This window comes from Hemicordylus capensis, chromosome 5 (genome assembly GCF_027244095.1).
Source record: "Hemicordylus capensis ecotype Gifberg chromosome 5, rHemCap1.1.pri, whole genome shotgun sequence".
NCBI lineage: Eukaryota > Metazoa > Chordata > Lepidosauria > Squamata > Cordylidae > Hemicordylus > Hemicordylus capensis.
Window position 1 is genome coordinate 22,160,715 of NC_069661.1, and position 19,594 is coordinate 22,180,308.

The 19,594-nt window shown below is 45.8% G+C and overlaps 1 protein-coding gene across 3 annotated transcripts in view; it reads left to right on the plus strand.

Moving 5' to 3' along the window:
* PKD2 (polycystin 2, transient receptor potential cation channel) overlaps positions 1-19,594 on the plus strand; it is a 35,416-nt gene that overhangs the window by 12,157 nt on the left and 3,665 nt on the right. For 2 of the 3 annotated variants that reach the window (XM_053254263.1, XM_053254265.1), the window contains exons 7-13: positions 5,546-5,716; positions 7,766-7,947; positions 9,889-10,009; positions 10,596-10,694; positions 12,531-12,652; positions 13,099-13,216; positions 13,708-13,871. In XM_053254263.1, the coding sequence (XP_053110238.1) occupies positions 5,546-5,716; positions 7,766-7,947; positions 9,889-10,009; positions 10,596-10,694; positions 12,531-12,652; positions 13,099-13,216; positions 13,708-13,871 (977 nt within the window). The remainder of the gene's footprint in view (positions 1-5,545; positions 5,717-7,765; positions 7,948-9,888; positions 10,010-10,595; positions 10,695-12,530; positions 12,653-13,098; positions 13,217-13,707; positions 13,872-19,594) is intronic. The other variant, XM_053254264.1, reaches the window with a different exon arrangement.

Genomic DNA, 19,594 nt, shown 5'->3' on the forward strand with positions numbered 1-19,594 from the left:
CAAGCAAGGACCAGAAGGCTAGCCGCCTAACCGGTATGCTGCACTCTGAAGAAAGTACACTCTCTACTGGGACCTTCGCAGGTTTTCACGAGGCTCACTACCTCCCTGGGCAAATTCCAAAGACACCTTCTCTGTCGGCTAAAGGGACGCCGGTCTCAGGACTCTTACCCAGTGGTGGTTGGGTGACATGGTGTGGATACCTGGCGGAGACTACGCATTATTTAGGGAATGGTTGCGTGTACGAGAACAAACCACCAAGGTTAGTAAGGAGACAGCCTTGCAGACAGCTTTAACGCCAGTGCAGCGCACGGAGATGGCCATTCAGGCATCAGTGCCTTTACCACGTCAGTGTTCCGTTTCCCTACAAGCTAATGTGCCACAGGTTCCACCGCTTCCAAGATCCACTCTGCACCAAGTAGCAATTCAGACAACACATACTCATGTACCAGTATGTGTGGCCTCGACTGCTGTTGGCAACTCACCTGTTCCATCTGATGACGATGATGATATAGAGGATGATTACACCTCTGATTCAACTCCTGATCCAGACAACCCGGAGGCTCCTGCTCTCCCAGATCCAGATTCTGATGTTGCAACAGTTCCTTCGATGTCGCCCAATGAGGAGATGAAAGGCTATCATCAACAAGTAGCTGAGATGGCTCAGGTCTTAGGCCTATCCCTGAAAGAGAAGACCACTGACTTAGAGGACCCGGTCTATAACATGATGAAGGCGGCTTCTGGGTTGAAGCTGGTGTACTTACCTATGCTGCCTCATATCACCAGGGCGGCAAAATTGGCTTGGGAAGTGCTCCAGACTTCGACACCCACCTCAAAGCATTTAGAGGCGCTCTATCGCTTCCAAGAGGAGGAGAATGCTTATTTGGTGCATCACCCTGCTCCAAATTCTTTAGTAGTTGATTGTGCAACAAAATTTAAAGGCGGCAAACCTCACACCACACCTGCGGATAAGGAGGGCTGTAAATTGGATGTTCTGGGAAGGTGCACGTATTCGTCAGCATGCTTGTCTATCAAAATTGCCAACTATGTGGCTTGTCAAGCAAGATATACACATTCCCTGTGGGAGGCGTTGTTCGATCAGTGTGCTAAGCTGAAGCCAGGCGAGTTTATGAAAAGGTTTGAGGCTGTGTTCGCAAAGTCTACTGCAGCTACCCGTCAGCAATTGGCTAATGCAAAGCACTTAGCTGAGTCAGAATCCCGGACATTGACATCATCCATTATTCTAAGGAGGCATGCCTGGCTGCGAGCTACAGGTCTGCAGCAGGATATGAAAGATCATATTGAGACTCTTCCATTTGATGGTGCGGGGTTGTTTTCAGACAAGACCGATGAAAATATGGAGCAATGGAAGAAATCGCAGAACACTGCGCGATCTTTCACCAGCGCATGATATATTAACAGATACCGCCCAAATAATCAGTACAATCAATACCAGAGGCGACAGGGCAATTACCGACAGTCCGATAAACGAGACTTCAGGCGACCTTACCAGCGTTTTGGAAACAGCAACAAGCACCCTTATTATCCCAAAACCAGGGCCAATCAGTCAATAAGAGAACACCACAATCAAAGCAGCAGCTTTGATCCGGAGGCGAGCCCACTGCCAACATACAACTCTCCTCTTTAAAGCAACCTGACCAACATCACAGCAAGGAACACCATCTCCTTGAACTATGCCAGAGTTACCATCAAACTGGCAAGCCATGCCCAAGCATGGCACCATATAACATAAGACTGTTGCGTCTTGCGCATAGTAACGACAGGTTATGCGCTAGAGTTCGAGGAATACCCACCATTTCTGGGCGTGAAATACACTCCGGAAACCCCTGTCTTGAGGGAGGAGGTGGAAAAGCTTTTGATGAAGGGGGCGATATCACCGGTCCAGAGGGCTTTCAGCCAGTCAGGATTTTATTCCCGTTACTTCCAAATCCCCAAAAGCGATGGGGGCATAAGACGAATTATGGATCTCCAGGGCCTAAATCAATACATGGAAGTACAGAAATTCAGGATGACAACGTTGCAAGCCATCCTTCCTCTCCTCCACGGGGAGAAATGGATTGCAATGCTCGACTTGAAAGATGCTTACTTTCATATAGGCATTCAGGAGAACCATCGCAAGTTTCTCCGCTTCACCATGGGGAACGAAATTTATCAATACAACGTGCTACCCTTCGGCCTGGTCACCGCCCCATGGGTATTCACGAAGTGTGTTGCGGTGATAATAGCCTATCTCAGAACAAAAGGATTGTCCATTTATCCGTATTTGGACGACTGGCTGTTGACGGCCAGTACGTGAGAACAACTGCTGGAGCATGTGCACATGGTGACTACCCTGTTGGAAGATCTGGACGTGAACATCAATTGGGAAAAATCCTTTCTACAGCCAACAAAACACCTTCAATATATCGGGCTGCTGTTGGACATAATGGCCCAGAAGGCTTTTCTACCAAGAGAATGGTTTTCATGCCTACAGGCGCTCATCCTCTTGTGTCAGAGGAATCCAGTGCAGAAAGCAAGGACTATACAGGTGATTCTCGGCCTGATGGCGTCCTGCACCACCACAGTTTTGTATGCAAGACTACGCATGCGCAAGCTACAGCTCTGGTTTCTGAGAGCTTACGGGCCAAGGCTAGAGCCACAATCCAAGTGGGTGATGCTACCGGACAAAGTGCTGGACTCACTGACGTGGTGGACAAAGGAAACAAACATGCTCAACGGTGTACAGTTCCAGGCTCTGAGGCCATCTGCCATGGTGACATCAGATGCTTCGCTGCAAGGCTGGGGTGCCCATCTACTACACCACAAGGTGCAGGAGCAATGGACGCCAAAAGAGAGGCTTCTGCATATCAACTTTCTAGAACTGCTGGCTGCGTACGAGGCCTTGATTGCCTTCCATAAGAAGCTCATGGGGCAAACCGTCCAGCTGCAGATGGACAATACAACAGCCATTGCATATGTCAACAAGCAAGGCGGGACAGTGTCCAGGTCATTATGCAGCCTCAGTCTACAGTCGTGGAATTGGTGCATTCCACGCGGGATTTATCCTATTGCCATTCATATCAAGGGCACCGTGAACGTTTTGGTGGACTCTTTGAGTAGGGAACTTGTGCTGGACCAGCACGAGTGGGAATTGAATCCAGTGATACTGGAACAGTTATTCCAGGCTTGAGGCAGACCGAAGGTGGATCTATTTGCGACGTTCAGGAACAGCAAATGCAACCACTATTGCTCCAGGATGGAAATCGGCCCAGATGCAAAAGGGGATGCATTTCAGTATCAATGGAGCCAACAACTGTTTTATGCCTATCCTCCAACCCCACTGGTGCCCAGGGTGGTGGCCAAACTTCTACAAGACAAGACTCAGGCGATAGTGATTGCCCCATGGTGGCCAAGGCAGCCATGGTACACGCAGCTATTCTGTCCCAGGGCAGGTACAGGGGGCTGCCACAATGGACAGATCTAATAACTCAATACCAAGGGGAAGTTGTGCACCCCAGCTTGCCCGTGCTGAGTCTCACGGCGTGGAGGATCGGCTACTAAGGAGGATTCTCCTGAACACCCGTAAGCTGTCGACAAGGCGCAGCTACCGAGCAAAGTCGCGCAGGTTTACAGCGCATGCTGTCTCTAGGGGCTATGACTCCAAAGAAACAAGCCTGAAGGCTGTTCTTCTATACCTAACAACTCTGAAAGAGAGCGGCCTGGAGAATGTCTCGATTAAGGTATATATAGCAGCTATTTCGGCACACCATGGTGCGGGGGATGGAAAGACGGTCTTCACCCATCCAAGGTGTAAGGATTTCTTGAGAGGCATCAATAATTTGTACCCACCAGTTCGACCGCCGGCTGAAAAGTGGAGTCTCTCCTTGGTGCTCTCATCACTGACGGACCCACCCTTTGAACCACTGGCAACTGCATTGATGAAACTCTTGACCCTAAAGACACTCTTCTTGGTGGCCATCACCTCGGCCAGGCGAGTAAGTGAGCTGTGTGCGCTCCGCATAGATGAACCTTATACAAGGATATATCCGGAGTGGGTCATCATGCGCTTTAATCCCGAATTCCGTCCTAAGATTGTTACTGAGTTTCACCTTAATACCGAAATTGTGTCGCTCACCTTTTTCAAGGAACCTTCATCCGCACTCGAGTGGGCGATGCATTCATTAGATGTTCGCCGAGCCCTTCTCTTCTATTTGAGGGCCACAAAAGACATTCGTAAGACACCTCAGTTATTTGTCGGCCTGCAGGGCAAGTGTAAAAGGTATTCACCTACTCGACAGAAATTGTCTTTCTGGCTGGTAGAATTAACTGACTTCCTGTTGGCATATGACCAACAGGAAGTCAGCCCACCAACTGCAATCTGGGCACACTCCACTAGTGCTTACGCCACATCTGCGGCACATCTGTCAGGCATTCATTTCACGGATATCTGCACAGCAGCGACTTGGTCGTCTCACCAGACGTTTGTAAAACACTACGCCATAGATCTGCGCATTGCTAAGGCTGCAGAATTTGGATGGGCGGTCCTCAAAAGGGTGTTACAGTGACGTGCAATGCTTACCCGCCTCCAACTGGGTAGCTCGTAATTCACCCACTACTTATGAATGTTAGAACCACTATCCAGATAAACAGGTTGCTTACCTGTAACAGATGATCTGGTAGTGGTTCCATACATTCATAAAACCTGCCCATCCATCCCCGCTGCAGGAATTGCAAGCCACTGAACACTGTGCGCATACCACGTCCAGACCTGGCTGCTATGTCGGCCATCAAGAAACTGAATACTGAGACACCTAACTGCCACTAGAGGGTACTGCAGTCACATGCAATGGGCGGTTGGCGTCGCAAGGAGATAACAAATTCTTCCCGAAGCTGATCTGTGCAGGCGCAGAACCCACTACTTATGAATGTATGGAACCACTACCAGATCATCTGTTACAGGTAAGCAACCTGGGTTTTTTGTTTTTGTTTGTGCTACATATATCTACTTCTGAATTAATGATGATGCAGGGAAGAATCATATCAGAATGCACACCTTTATAGGCAGGGAGAGCGTTCCTGCCCATGCTTTGAACGCAGTGCTGGTTGGTATTTGCTCCCAAACGGGGGGGGGGGGGGGCGGGCGGCCCTGTTTGTGAGCGAAGCTGCTCCCCCACCAGTCAGCACCGCATTCACAGCGTGGCCAGGAACACTCTCCCTGCCTTTAAAGGGAGAGCAGCTCCCAGCCACACTGCAAACCGGGGAATGCAGCCCCGTTTGTAAGCGAAGCTGCACCCCATGCATTTGATGTGAGACGCAGGGGGGCGGGGCACCAGGTGAAGCCCCTGATTAGCAGCGGCCCGGGTTCTTTGAACCTGTTCACTCAGTGGTGGCTCCGCCCCTGCCAGCTCTACCAAAGATGCCCTAAGCACTCTTGCAAAAAACATGTAATCAGGACATAGAACTGCAGCATCCTTATGAAGGGAAGTTGAACTCCTCCTAAGATCCATGTTCCATATTATTTACATACTCTTTTTTTTTCTGCACTCAGCTATCCATAGCAGCTATAGGAATTAACATATATCGAACATCTACTGTGGACAGGTTATTGAAGGAGCTGCTGGAAAATCAAAACAGCTTCCCAAATTTTTCACCTTTAGTGTATTGGCAAACTCAGTTCAACAATATTGCAGCTGTCACTATGTTTTTTGTCTGGATGAAGGTAACTTAAACTTTATTGTGATATTTAAAGCAAATGCGGTGGGGAGGGCTGTAGATCAATATTCATCTCTGTTTTTAAAACATTAATATTTATGACTTTGAAGAAGCAAGAACTGGTGGTTCCGCCGGCTCGATGGTGGGGGGTGTCTCACTTTAAGAGTGGGGGGTGCACTTACACCTCCTGCCACTTTTCCCTTGCCAGCGTCCGTTTTCATAAAAGCTTGTCGGGGCGGCAGCGTACCTCCCTGTTGCCCTGTCATCCCTGTTGTCCAAATATAACTGGAAGTCCTTGACATGCCTGCACCTTTGAGCCTCCCCGACACGGTTCTGTGCACATCCCTATTGGGAATAGGGGGCACTGCTTTGCAGTGGTTCCACACCTATCTCTTGGGTAGATTCCAGGTGGTGGAGCTTGGTGGCAGTTGCTCCTCAAAATGGGAGCTGTTATATGGAGTCCCTCAGGGCTCCATTCTGTCACCAATGCTTTTCAATATCTACATGAAACCACTGGGTGAGGTCATCATGAGGTTTGGTGCTGGGTGTTATCAGTATGCCGATAACACCCAAATCTACTTCTCCTTTTCATCTTCAGGAAATGGCACTCATTCTCTAAATGCCTGTCTACAGGCAGTAATGGGCTGGATGAGGGATAACAAATTGAAGCTAACTCCAAGCAAGATGGAAGTGCTCATTGTAGGGGCTCAGAATCTGAGCTGTGAGTTAGATCTTCCTGTGCTGGATGGGATCAGGTACACAGCTTGGGAGTACAGCCTCACCCTGGTATCCCAGGTGGAGGCCATGGCTAGGAGTGCTTTCTATCAGCTTCGGCTGATTTGACAGTTGTGCCCATTCCCTGAAGAGGATGACCTCAAAACAGTGGTGCATCAGCCGGTAATCTCCAGGCTTGTCTATTGCAATGTGCTGTATGTGGGGCTGCCTTTGTATGTAGTTCGGAAACTTCGGTTAGTTCAAAATGTGGCATCCAGATTGGTCTCCGGGGCAACTCGGAGAGACCATATTATACCTATCTTGAAACAATTACACTGGCTGCCGATACATTTCTGGACAAAAAACAAAATGCTGGTTATCACCTTTAAAGCCCTGAATGGCTTAGGTCCGAGTTATCTTAGAGAGTGCCTTCTTCTGCATGATACCCACCGCACGTTAAGATCATCTGAGGAGGTCCATCTCCAGTTTCCACCGGTTCGTCTGGTGGCGACTCAGAGGTGGGCCTTCTCTGTACCTGCTCCTGGGCTATGGAATGCACTCCTGGCAGAAATCAGCAATTTGAGTTTTATTGTTGTCTTCCAGGAAAGCCCTAAAACCTATCTGTTTGGCCTGGCCTTCCAGGGTTTTTTAATTGTTGTAAACTGTTTTAAATTGTTTTAAATGTTTGCCCTGGTTTTCCGGGGTTTTTAACAGTTTGAATTATAGTTTTGATTTTAATTGTTTTTATTTTGTTGTAAACCGCCCTGAGCCATTTCTGGAAGGGTGGTATATAAATCGAATGAATGAATGAATAGGAAAGCAGAATTTGGCTCAGAAAAATGTCTCTGAGAGATTGCCATATCTAAAAACGTTTTTGCTTCCATTGACATTCTATTTGGTGTATTTGCTCCCTTTTGCTGTCTTGAACTTCCATATAGTTTCCCAGTGAAGACAGAAGAGGGTGAGCCCATGTAGAGAGTTCAGGCATAATGTCAGCTTAATTTGTAGTAACGTTTGATGCAATGCCACACAACAATGGTTTTTAAATGGTCACCAAACCAGAACCTGAAGCCACAGTTTGAAGCTGGTTTGCAAGCCACAGTTTGGGTAGATTATAGTTTGGTGTTGCATCTGAACCAACAAACCATAGTTTGGGATGTTGCTGTGCCTTGGCAGCTGCTGTTCAGGGTGGCATTCAGGGATTCTCAGGGAAGATTTTATGTTCAGGCTCTTGTAAGAGCTCATTGCAGTTGACAGTAGCTGGCAGCCTAATTCTTCCAGCTGCTACTCATCCTTCCACTGATCTATCCAGCTCTTTAACTGTCATTTTATTCTTTTGCAGCTCTTTAAATTTATCAGCTTTAATCGAACAATGAGCCAGTTATCCACCACTATGTCACGATGTGCCAAAGATGTTCTTGGCTTTGCTATCATGTTTTTCATCATTTTCCTAGCATATGCTCAACTTGCTTACCTTGTGTTTGGCACCCAGATTGATGATTTCAGTACTCTCCAGGACAGCGTGTAAGTGCCACAACAAAATGTTCAAAACATTAAAAGAGAATTAGCAAACCAAAAAGAGAAGCTTATGTCAAATTCGTTGTTAAAATTCTAACCATTTGTCTGTGTGCTTATAAATGTTCCAAAATTCTAGGTTTAAATTTTTCTAATTTCTCTAAAGGTTGGTGTGATCCAAAATGATGTACATGTTGTGTTTCAGAATATGATTATATGTAATCGACTTGAAGTATTTGCTTAAGAGCAAGAGTTCTATCAAGGTAAAACGTGTATTGTAGGGCATGAGGTCATTCCAGGGTTACTGATATGGCATTTGCTCCTTTTGTCAGATATGTAGGGAGTCAACTTCACTATGCTTCCGCCTGCTTACCATCCCTACTGCCATTTTTTGACCCTCCTCCGCATGAAGCATTAACCCCATAGGTCAATCTGAGTTACTCTCAAGCCAGTGGAAGGAGAAAGCTAGTTTGAAGTTACTAGGCAGCTGCATGATGCACTTTCCAGACTCCTTCAAGTTGAGAGAGAAAAACAGCAACTAATCTAGGGCTTGAGCACAGCTGCCATATTTGAAAAGAGAAAGATAGCCGCAAGAGAAGTATTGTGAAGAAGAGCAAATGAGCAGGTCAGTGTGACTGAGTCCAGGAAGGAGGATATGCAGATATAGCAGTAAGGGGATTATAATTTGTTCTGCCCATAGCACTGACATTCCTGAGGACACCCCCCCCCCCACCTCGCTTTGTTTTGAAGAGTTGCAACTTTTTCAGAAATCAGGCAGTTGTAGTCTTATGTTGTTATGCCCACATGGTTATGTGAAGGTATGCCAATAAAGGACATTTCACATTTACACCATGTATATGCACAGTTCTGTTGTACTGCTGTGGACATATGCCAGGAACCCACAAATAATAAAATATATATGGGTTTTTTCCCTGCTTTCCTATGTATAGCCTTGTAAGAAGTATTATTGTTATTACTACTGCTACTTACTATTTATATACTGTTTTTTCAATAAAAAGTGCCAGAGCAGTTTGCATAGTAAAAGAGAATGAGTGGAACGCCATGCTCGTGTGGAAATCAGCCCTAATTCTTCAGAGAGAGGTTTTTTCCTGGGAAATGTAAAGTTTGCATTAAAACACTGGAACTTTTCCCTTTAAAAAATACAGTGTGCATCAGAAAAACATGTGCATACAACACGTGTTTTCAGCTACATGAATCATACAGATATGTGAGCCAGGATCCAGGATTGGCCATGACTTCCTGCCATGAAATGTGTGAATCAGCAGTTTCTTGCATCTATCCATTAACTTCCTTTTTCATCCAAATGGTTGCTTCTGTAGTAGTTTAGCACCTAATCTAGGAAGGGCTGAACATATGGCTGGGAGCAATTGAAAAAAGTGTTTTGTGTTCATAGTACTGATTTGTAGCTCTTTTGGAGGATCGTGGTATGGCACTTGATATTTTAATAAATAGCACCTCTGCAATGTGGAAAATGACATTTCATTAAGGGAGCACATAAAGTAGATTCAGACAAGTGGCGAGATCTTGGCTCATGCCATTCTGCAAAGGCTGTAACATGTCAGAGCCTTCATGCAATCACTATTAGTAGCTTCATCGGTTTATCTGAAGTTTTAAATCCACACATAGTGCTTTGATAAACTGCAGGGTGTGCTGCTGTATGAAAATTTCATTTTAGTTTAGCACTTATCTCAGTTTGTGACCTAATGATTGCTTACATTTTTAAATGTTAAAACAATTCTAAAAAGGTATAAAGCAGATCTCCTTGCATTGTGGCTGGACTTGAGTTTTATTTGTGCAGGCACTCCCAGCCACATATTTTTGCATTGATTAGAAAAAAAACATTGAGGGATTATTGCTCACTGTTGAGGTGCTTTCAGTTTTGTGACATTGACCCAACTATCAGCTAAGATTTTGTTGTTCTTTTTAAAGCTTGACTCAGTTCCGCATCCTGTTGGGAGATTTTGACTTTACAGAGGTTGAAGAAGCTAACAGAGTTTTGGGACCAATTTATTTCACTACATTTGTGTTCTTTATGTTCTTCATTCTTTTGGTATGTAAGCATTTATTGAAACTTTAGTTGCTCATCATCTTCTCAAATTTTATTTATGTTGATTTATTTTCTTCCTTACAACATAGTATCAGAGCAGCTAATACCAGTTTAGTTTAATGGATCCATGTACCTGAAAGGTACAGTCACTGATAAACCAGAAATCTTTTGTTTATCAATGTGGTAGAAAGCCGAACCTTGTCAGATTCTTATCACAACCTTATTTTGCTAATATTTGCCTGCCAATTCTATTTTTCTCATAAGTAATGTGAACCTTTTAAATTTTGTTTTCTAACCAGCAGAACAATATTTTAGTATTATTTGTGATGTAAAGAGAGCCATGTGCATAAACAAGAATCAGACGTAGTTCTGTAAGGTATGCCAATAGGCACATAGATTCCTGTGTATGCCCTCCTGATAATGGGATGTGTGATCCATACTCCGTAAAATTGCATATCAGAAAGATGTGCATAAAGCCTCAGGACAGGGTGGGCATAACTACAGAAGACTTAACATATCCTGGATGTTACATTAATGAAGTCAAAGGTTTAGCATTTTAAACTACTTTTGAAATATTTGTCGTCAACAGAACATGTTTCTGGCTATCATCAATGATGCATACTCAGAAGTGAAATCGGATATGTCGCAGCAGAAGGCTGAAATGGAACTGTCAGATCTTATAAAAAAGGTAAAAACCAAACACTATTTGTATTGCCTCCCTTAAATGGCACATCACTTCACTTCTGTTTCCATTGGCTTACATACCACGCAAAGATCCAACCATTAAGCGAGAGGGGCACACGCTGCTTGCAAACCACTCTGCAGCTCACCCACACAGCTGGTTGAGGCGGGGCTGCTCTGTGCCTCCTAAGCAGAACATTGGCGCAGTTGCTGGGCTACTCATTCCCAGTGGCAATAGGATTGCAACTGTAATGATGTGCTCTTTAGTAGGCGCAAAGCAGCCCCGCCTTAACAGATTGTGCAGGCAGGCTGCAGTATGGCTCTCAAGCAGCTTATGTGCGGCTCTTGCTTAAATAGACAGATCTTTGTGCAATATGTAAGCCTCTGTCTCGATACATCATAAAATGGTTTAGGTGCAATCCAGCTTTTTTATATGGCAGAACAGGTATGTGAAGGCACCCCGGCCAAGCACTGTAGTAGGGAGGAAAAGCACTGCAGCCAGTAGGGCTGCTTTGTAAAGAGGCCATGCACTGGAGGCTGGGAATGGCTACTTAGTTCAACAGCTAGCATATGGTTGCTGGAGCTGGAAGGCAACTGCAAGTTTGACCTACCTAGCCCCTTCCAGTTCCATGGAACAGGCCTGGCAATATGGCATTCCCTGGTTGCAACCCCATGCCAGTCAAAGGTTCCAGCCACAGCCTGGCTCTAGCTACCTTCCGGCACAGTTCAAATCAGGGTAGCTTCTTCCTGAGACTGGGCAACACAAGTGAAGGGTTTAGATTGCTGTGCCTTAGCCTGCCCCACAGATATGCACCTAGCAACGCCTCTATGTCCACAGTGCCCCAGAGCCTAAAACCTCAGGTGCAGTTTCAAGTTTGTTTACATATGACTGATAGGAAAAGTATCTAATGGGAATAAAGTACATTTGGTAATCCTTTTGAATGGATCCAGTATCCTTTTGCTTAAAACTGATTTCAAGACAGTGGGGTCTAATGCCAACATACATTATATATAGATAAAATCACAGGTCTGACAAAACCATTCCATCCTTGTGTCTTGCACAACTTATCCCCCAAGCGCAAGATGTTGTAACTTGGCTCTCTGGCAGTGAGCTCTGCATCTCTAAAACCGCATTGGTCAGCTTTGAGTCCCATAGAACATAGTTGACCTATTAATGGTAGATCAGGCAAGAGCAGTGCACATGCTCTAGGCCAGTGACAAAGATTTCTGCCCCATGGATTTTCCTCGATCATCTGAAAAAGAAGTAGGAGGCTCACAGCATACAGAATTTGAGGGAAAGGGCACAGCATTCATAAATGAAACCATTTCAGTGGATTGCCAGCCTTTGCTTCAAAATTCTTGGGCTTTGACCATATGCTGCAATGATCTTCACTGGTTTTAATGCAGGGGCCACTTGGGCTAAAAACCTGCAATGTGAGAGCCATTTCCCACTGTGCTGAACTCTGCACTGTGCCATGCTTTTTTCCGTGCTGGGAGAGCCCTTTAAGAGAGACAGAGCCTTCTCTTAAGAACTCTATGTGGAAAGTACTGGGAAGGGCTACATGCCTTCCATGAAGATGCAGGAGCTCAAGGGGTCTCTGTTTCCCTTCAGGGCTACCCCCTCCCCTCACAGTGGGCAAGCACAGCACTGCATAGTGAGAGTGGTTGTCTCCACATGATGAAAGGGGGACAATGCAGAGTATTCAGGCTCAGTGGCAGCTTCACATAAGCCCAATAAACAGTCAGCCAAGAGGCTGCACTTAGGGTTGATGGGGACTGCCACTGGCCCCAGGGCCTTGCAGTGAAGAACTCTGATGTACAATGTATTATTTTCATTTTTCAGGGATACACTAAAGCTATGGTGAGGTTAAAATTGAAAAAAACACCAGTTGATGACATTTCAGAGAGTCTACGTCAAGGCGGAGGCAAGTTAAACTTTGATGAACTGCGGCAAGATCTGAAGGGGTACGTTTGAACACATTCTTCTCCATTTCTAAAAAATTTAGTCACCCCAGGATTCTTGGTGACTATAGTTCAAGGTCAGTGGTGGTGAGTAGTGTTTGGAACGTAGTGCAGGGGGCTGGGGCTTCAGATTTAGCATGTTTTAGCACTCAGGTTGGCATTCCTGAGCTTGCTTTTATACATATTAATTACTCCTTAATGCACTTTCACCAACCTTCTGTTCTTTTCCAGAGCATATTTTTGTAGGGAGTGGCAGTTCTGGTCATGTTAGTGATAGTGAACACCATTGCAGAACCCGTAATGTTTGTTGTATTGAGAACTGTATGTTCTTATCTTGACAAAAACATCAAATTCCCTCCTCCCATGTTACAACTTTTGGCAGTCTTTTCTTGAATCATTTAAAGCAAGTAGATTAAATATCAGAGATGCATGTTCACTTTTATTTCCAGAAAGGGACACACAGATGCTGAGATTGAAGCGATCTTTACAAAGTATGACCAAGATGGGGATCAGGAGTTGACTGAGCTGGAACATCAGCAAATGAGAGATGACTTGGAGAAAGAAAGGGTGAGTTACAATTTCAGCATCACCGGTTTACCCAGTGAAATGAAGAAATACTTATTTTATCTGTGTTATGTTGGCAGGAAATATTTATGGCTGCACCACAAAATTCTGAAGGTTTATTGATCCAGAACCAACACTTCTACTTTTGCTTTCAGGGAAACAACTTAAAACTTGCACAATTTGTTCAGTTTGCTCCGTATGTTCTGCTTATGAATGCCTCAGGCTGGTGTTGTGGTAATGGAATACAGTTATAAGTTTGGACAAGGAAGATCTTGCATAGACATTCCCGAATCAACCCAATGACATTTAAGAAGACATAAAGTATAACTTATCCAGAAACATGCTAGAGAAGTTGTTCAGTCATTTATGCAGAATTTTGGATGTGAAAGTATAGTGAACAGGGGTCCCTAATTTTAACAGCCATGGTACGAGAGAGAGAGAGAGTGTTATGGTGCCTACACTGAGAGCCTTACAGCTTTGATGTTTCCACAAAGGAGGACTTGGAGCTAGACAGAAGCTCTCTGAACCGTCCATTGAGTGGCCGCAGCTTCCCACGAAGCCTAGATGACTCTGAAGAGGATGATGACGATGACAGTGGGCACAGCTCCAGGAGGAGAGGAAGCAGCTCAAGTGGGGTTTCCTATGAAGAGTTTCAAGTGTGAGTGGTGTTAATACGGGAGTTTTGGAATATGTTTAACATACCTTTTTCCTCTCCAGCACAACTATGGATATTGTTTGTAAAATATTAATTTAGGTCATGGAGGTCCTGAGGTGACTTTGCCTAAAGTTTAGGGAACTTTAGTCTTGTGTGATCTAGTTGGTTTTTTAAAAAATTAATTAATTAATTAATTAATTAATTAATTAATTAATTAAAATCCCCATAGTCCACCAGATCCAGTGCAAGAATCTTAGAAAACAGTAGGTACTTGTTGCTCAACAAGAAATTGGCTAGTGGATCACACTCTGCCTTCTGCCGACTCGTTATGGACACAGGCTGACATTCAACTCAGCGTTCCATCTGCCTTGCACTGGCGTGTTTGCATAGTTACACAAGAGTGCTCTTGTGCAAGACCACAGAATTGGTTGTGCAGCAGAAAGCCATTGGAAAGAATGCCCCTCTATCATGAAACTCTGTGGTCTTGCACGACTGCACATATGTTCTACTGCAAGGCAGTTGGAGCATTGTGCAGTAGATCAGCCACAGCTCTTAGGTATCTTTGCTGACTCTGTGTATACCTCCCCCCCACCCCCTTTCTGGAAGTTTCCTCTCCCAACATTATTGTAAGTAATCCTAGCTGAAAAATAAGACTGAGGGGGAAATGCTGCTGATGCAGTGAAATTCAAGAGGGAAAAATAATACACGTACACTAAAAATGATCCATGAATGAACCAGCAAAAAAACCATGGAAATAGTTTCTGGGAAACAGTGCATCTGTGTAGCTACGTTAGAAGAAAAGTACAACATGGTCAATGTTCTCTCTAATTTTTTTAATCTGTGTGCGGAATGAGTTTTGTTCTGAGCGGCCGTATCAAGGCAGTGTGTGCACACATGCATTCAGAGGGGGGGCTTCCCAATTAAACCTGAGCAGAATCTAAAATTAACTGAGTGGACATCAAAAAACGTGAGCGAGCACACATGTGCACGCTTTAGAGGGAACACTGAACATGGTACATCCTGGTCTCTCTTCAGTTGTTTTGTGTTCCTGTTGTTGGTATGTTGCCTTCCCTTTGTTGGCCACAGATAGGTGAGCATGCAACCAGTGAGTGAAAACGGCTATCTTTTTTTTTTAATGCCTAGGCATTCTGAAGGTTACAGAGGTGCAGGCATGCTACTGCTGTTGTGTGTTAAAGACCTTTTTAGCTTGGCTAAGCCACTCTTGCTTAGTGTTGCTTGTCCTTTATGGGAGATTCTGTCTAATAGGGTTCCAAGTCCATTACTACAAACTGCCTTTACTCTTCTTTCATCTGAATAAAAAATCAAGGATAGAATAGATTCTGCTTTGAGCTACAGTAGTGACAGAGAACATAAGCAGTCAACTACAGTTCAAAGGAGCTGTGACTTGCATAGCTAAGCTCTTCAGTGAATGTGAGAGATATTTTCCACAAGACATGTATGACTAGTATATATAGTTGCAGATTGTTCCATTAGAAATGCCACAGCACTTCAGTATTTTTGAATTAATCTTGGTCATAAACCCATGTAACTTCTTCACCAGCTGCCCAGGGAGGAGAGCTAGTCTTGTGGTAGTAAGCATGAATTGTTCCCTTTGCTAAGCAGAGTCCACCCTAGTTTGCATTTGAATGGGAGACTGCATGTGCGCATGCTAAGATATTCCTCTTAGGGGATGGGCCCACTCTGGGAAGAGCATCTAGGTTCCAAGTTCCCTCCCTAGCATCTCCAAGATAGGAGATGAGAGAGAGATTCCTGCCTGTAACCCTGGAAAAGTTGCTGCTAGTCTGTGCATACAGTACAGAGCTAGATGGACCAATGCTCTGACTTGGTATATGGCAGCTTCCTATGTTCTTGAATCTTATAATACTTAGCATTTATAGTGGCTGACACCTGAACAGTGCAGAGGCAGAGCATACAAACCACCTCTGCAGCATTCCGTAATGCAAAGTTGTGTTGCGCATGTGAGGGAAGGGAGCATTGTTTCACTCACCGTGAAGGCTTCTTCTTGCTGCTGCATCTAAGGATGTCTCAGTATGGGTTATGCTTCTCCACATGGCTCAAAGGCAGGACTATGCAAATTAAGTGGAAGCCTTTAAGAGTCAAGGGAGCATAGCCCCAACCGGTTCTTTTAGGCAAAGAGGCAAAGAGTACCTCAAAGATAAACATTGATCAGTAAACAGAGAACAAGTGAAACTGCAAAGCATGACAAACAAGCAAACCCCAAAGTGTTAGGAACAACTGGCGAGCAGTCTGAAAAAAATAACTTGCAAAGGTTCCCTAGATAAAAGGAGGCATGGGTGCTGAAGGGAGGGTCGAGACATCCTTGGATGCAGCAGCAAGAATAAGCCTTCACGGTGAGTGAACCAATGCTCCATTCTCTGCTGCTGCAATCCAAGGATGTCTCAGTGTGGGGACATATCACAGTCCTCGACCCCAACTAGGGAGGGAACACCCCCACCTATTCTGGAGGAAGCACCAGATGGAAAACCCACCTTCCGAAAGCCACTTGGGCGGAGGTGAAGGAGTCCAAACTACGTCTGGTGAACGTAGAAGGAGCCCTCCAGGTAGTTGCTCTACAAATAACCCGGACAGGAGCATGAGTAGAAAAAACAGCTGAGGTAGCTGCAGCCCTGGTAGGATGAGCAAACACTTTAGTAGGAGTCTTAAGGTACTGGGATTCAAAGCCAGGGCTATGCAAGCCCTTAATCACCAAGCTATGGTGTCAGCGAGGCAACGGTCTGACCCATCGTTGAAGGTAAAGAGGAAACAGAATGTGATTGCATGGTACAAATATGTTTTGTATGCTTTATGTATGTCTTTGGACATCAACTTGCGCCAGGCCTACTCTATCAGGTGTACTGGCTTTTAGCAAATGAGGGCAAAACCACATCTTGTGACATGTGAAAAGGTGAGGCTACGTTTGGGCGGGGGAGGCGAGGGGAGGCCAGAATTAGCCCAACAAGACCTCAGGAAAAAATGCACAAGTTCTTATGCACCAACAGGGTGCAGAGTACTGACACCCTGCAGGCAAAAGTGACCGCTATGAGGAAGGCAAGCTTTAAAGAGGAGGCGTAGTGGAACGGACTTCACTGGTTCGAAAGGGGAACACTGGAGAGCCTGAAGGACAGTATGCCACTGTCAGGTAGGGAGACGGTGCCCACTGGGGAGAGAGCAGAGCTGCCACTCTGTGGAAACACTTTGAGTGAAGATACTGTTGCAGAGAGCATTTGGAAACCCTTGAGACAAGTCCCACCAGGGGCTTTTACACACAGCAGGTTTTACCATGAGTTTATGGGAAGGCTTTAGTGCGAACTCAACGTTGTCCCCAAAACCTGACACAAATAATGGATTTTTTTAAATCCCGGATATAAATCGGGTTACACTTTAATGCAGAGTGAAAAACCCAAACTGTGTGTGCACTGCTCCCCGATAACTTGCAGCGACTTTGGGGTAAATCTAGCTGATATGTGAATGCACCCCCTCCATTCCTGAGGAGATGCGAGTTAAAGGGCCTCAAAAGCCCCATGTGAAAAGCTTCCAGGGAGGCAGCCTGGCATTTTAACATGTTTGCAGATGGACCCCAGTCCATCCTGGAGGAATTGGAGGAGGTGCCTCATAGTAGCCGATCTCTTGGGGATTGCATGCTTGGTAGACCTTCTTAGGAAGGCCCTCCAGGTATGTTCGTAAATCCTACTTGTTGAAAGACATCTGGAGGCTCATATTGTGCTGAGCACCTTGGATGAATAGCCGTGCCATTTTAGGAGACACCATTCAGTCTCCAGGTGGCTTTGATCGGCCTGGATCTGTATGACATACTGAGCCCTGCTGAAGAAGGTCCTCCGTGACTGGTAGCATCAGGTGTTCTGCTGTGGCCAGGTTGGTGAATTCTGACAAACCAGGGTCTTCTTGGCCAGGATGGAGCCACAAAGATGACTTGCGCCTTGAGTTTTACTCTCCGAAGGACTCAGGCAAGGAGCAGGGTCGACAGGAAGGCATACAGGAGACCCTTCATCCCGTGAGCTGAGAGTACATCCACCACCTCTGCCTGAGGGCAGGGGAACCTGGAGAAAAAATGCTGTAACTTTACATTGGCTGGAGTCACAAAAGGGTCCACAGACGGCCAGCTGAAGTGTGTCGTGATCAGGTGGAAGGTTTTTGTGTTCATCTCCCACTTCCCTGGGAGAAGTTCCTTCTGTCTGAGCCAGTCTGCCACTGTGTTCAAGTCTTTCCTGTACATGGTGGGCTGTCATGGATATCACATGCTGTTAGGCCCCCTGGAACCAAAAGACCGCTTCCGCCTGCATTGATTCCAACCTGGTCCCCACATGGCTCCTTTGCCATGGTGTTGTCTGTGTGTATCTACACATGTTGATGGACTGGAACACCCAGAGTGCTATCAGGATCGCTCAGAGCTCCAGCCAGTTGATACTGTGCTGCTTTTCATCTTTTGACCACTTTCCTTGAGCCAACTTGTGGAGGCAGTGGGCGCTCCACTTGTACTTACTGGTGTCTGTGGCAATGATGATCCAGGGCGGATCCAGGAACTCCTTTCCCACCAAGAGGTATGGAATAGTCATTCCCCAGCTCAGGGATCGAAGTACCAGAGGCGTCAGGGACAGGGTGACCCACCTGCTGGATTTTACTGCAATCTCCGGATTGAATGGTAGAAGAAAAACGCTGCAGGGGCCTCAGATGAAAGCATGTCCATGGCATCACCTCCATGGCTGCCACTATCAGCCCCAGGATTCTGGAAAGGGAAAGTAGCGGAAGGGATATCAGCACTAGCTTGTCTCACTTCATTCTCCAGAATGAACCTGTGCACTGGGGGTCGGAATAGTTTGTCCCATTGCATGTCTATCAGAACGCCCAGATGGAGCAGTTGGTGAGATGGGATGAGCTGTCTTTTCTCTCTGATCAAGAAGCTGTGGTCCTGGAGCACCTGAAGGGTGCTTTGTAGGCCCCCATGGGCTGTCTGAAATGAAGAGGATTTTAGCAACAGTTTGTGCAGATACGCAAATATCCATGTGCCCAGGAGGTGGAGATGCACTAGCCCTGGTGACCAGATTATTGTAAATATGCACGGTGCTGAGAAGAGGCAGAGAGGGAGTGCTTTGTATTGACAATGTGCACCTGTGTAAAGGAAGCGCAGTAGGTGTCGACTGTCCTGATGTATTGGGATGGCCAGTAAGCCTCTTTAGGTCCATTGTGGTTAGACAGTCGAGAAGGCCCCCGCGATTGACCTTAAAGACTCCAAGCGGAATTTTCACTTTTGCAGTTGAGAATGTTTGCGGGGGGATCGTGAAAATGATGGAATAGATGCCTGTACCCCATTGAACTGTTGGGACATGCTCTATGGCCCCTATTGACAAGAGATGCTGAATTGCCCCTGTGAGACCCTCGTGTGTTTTTTAAGGGTAGGCAGGAGGTTGGAGTGGGCAGGAAGCATTGAAGGAGAAAAAAGGAAGCAATCGGAGGAAAAGCTGAGAGAGAACTGGTTGGAGCCAAACGCAGGACTAAAAGAACTGGGTGGAGCTATGATCCCTGGCTCTTAAAGGCTTCCACTTAATTTGCATAGTGCCTTTGAGCCACATGGAGAAGCATAACCCACACTGAGACATCCTTGTATTGCAGCAGCAGAGAACCCAGTTTTTGCAGCAGCAACAACAACAAACCTTCCCCTGGAAGGGCTCTGTGTGGCCCAGAATTGG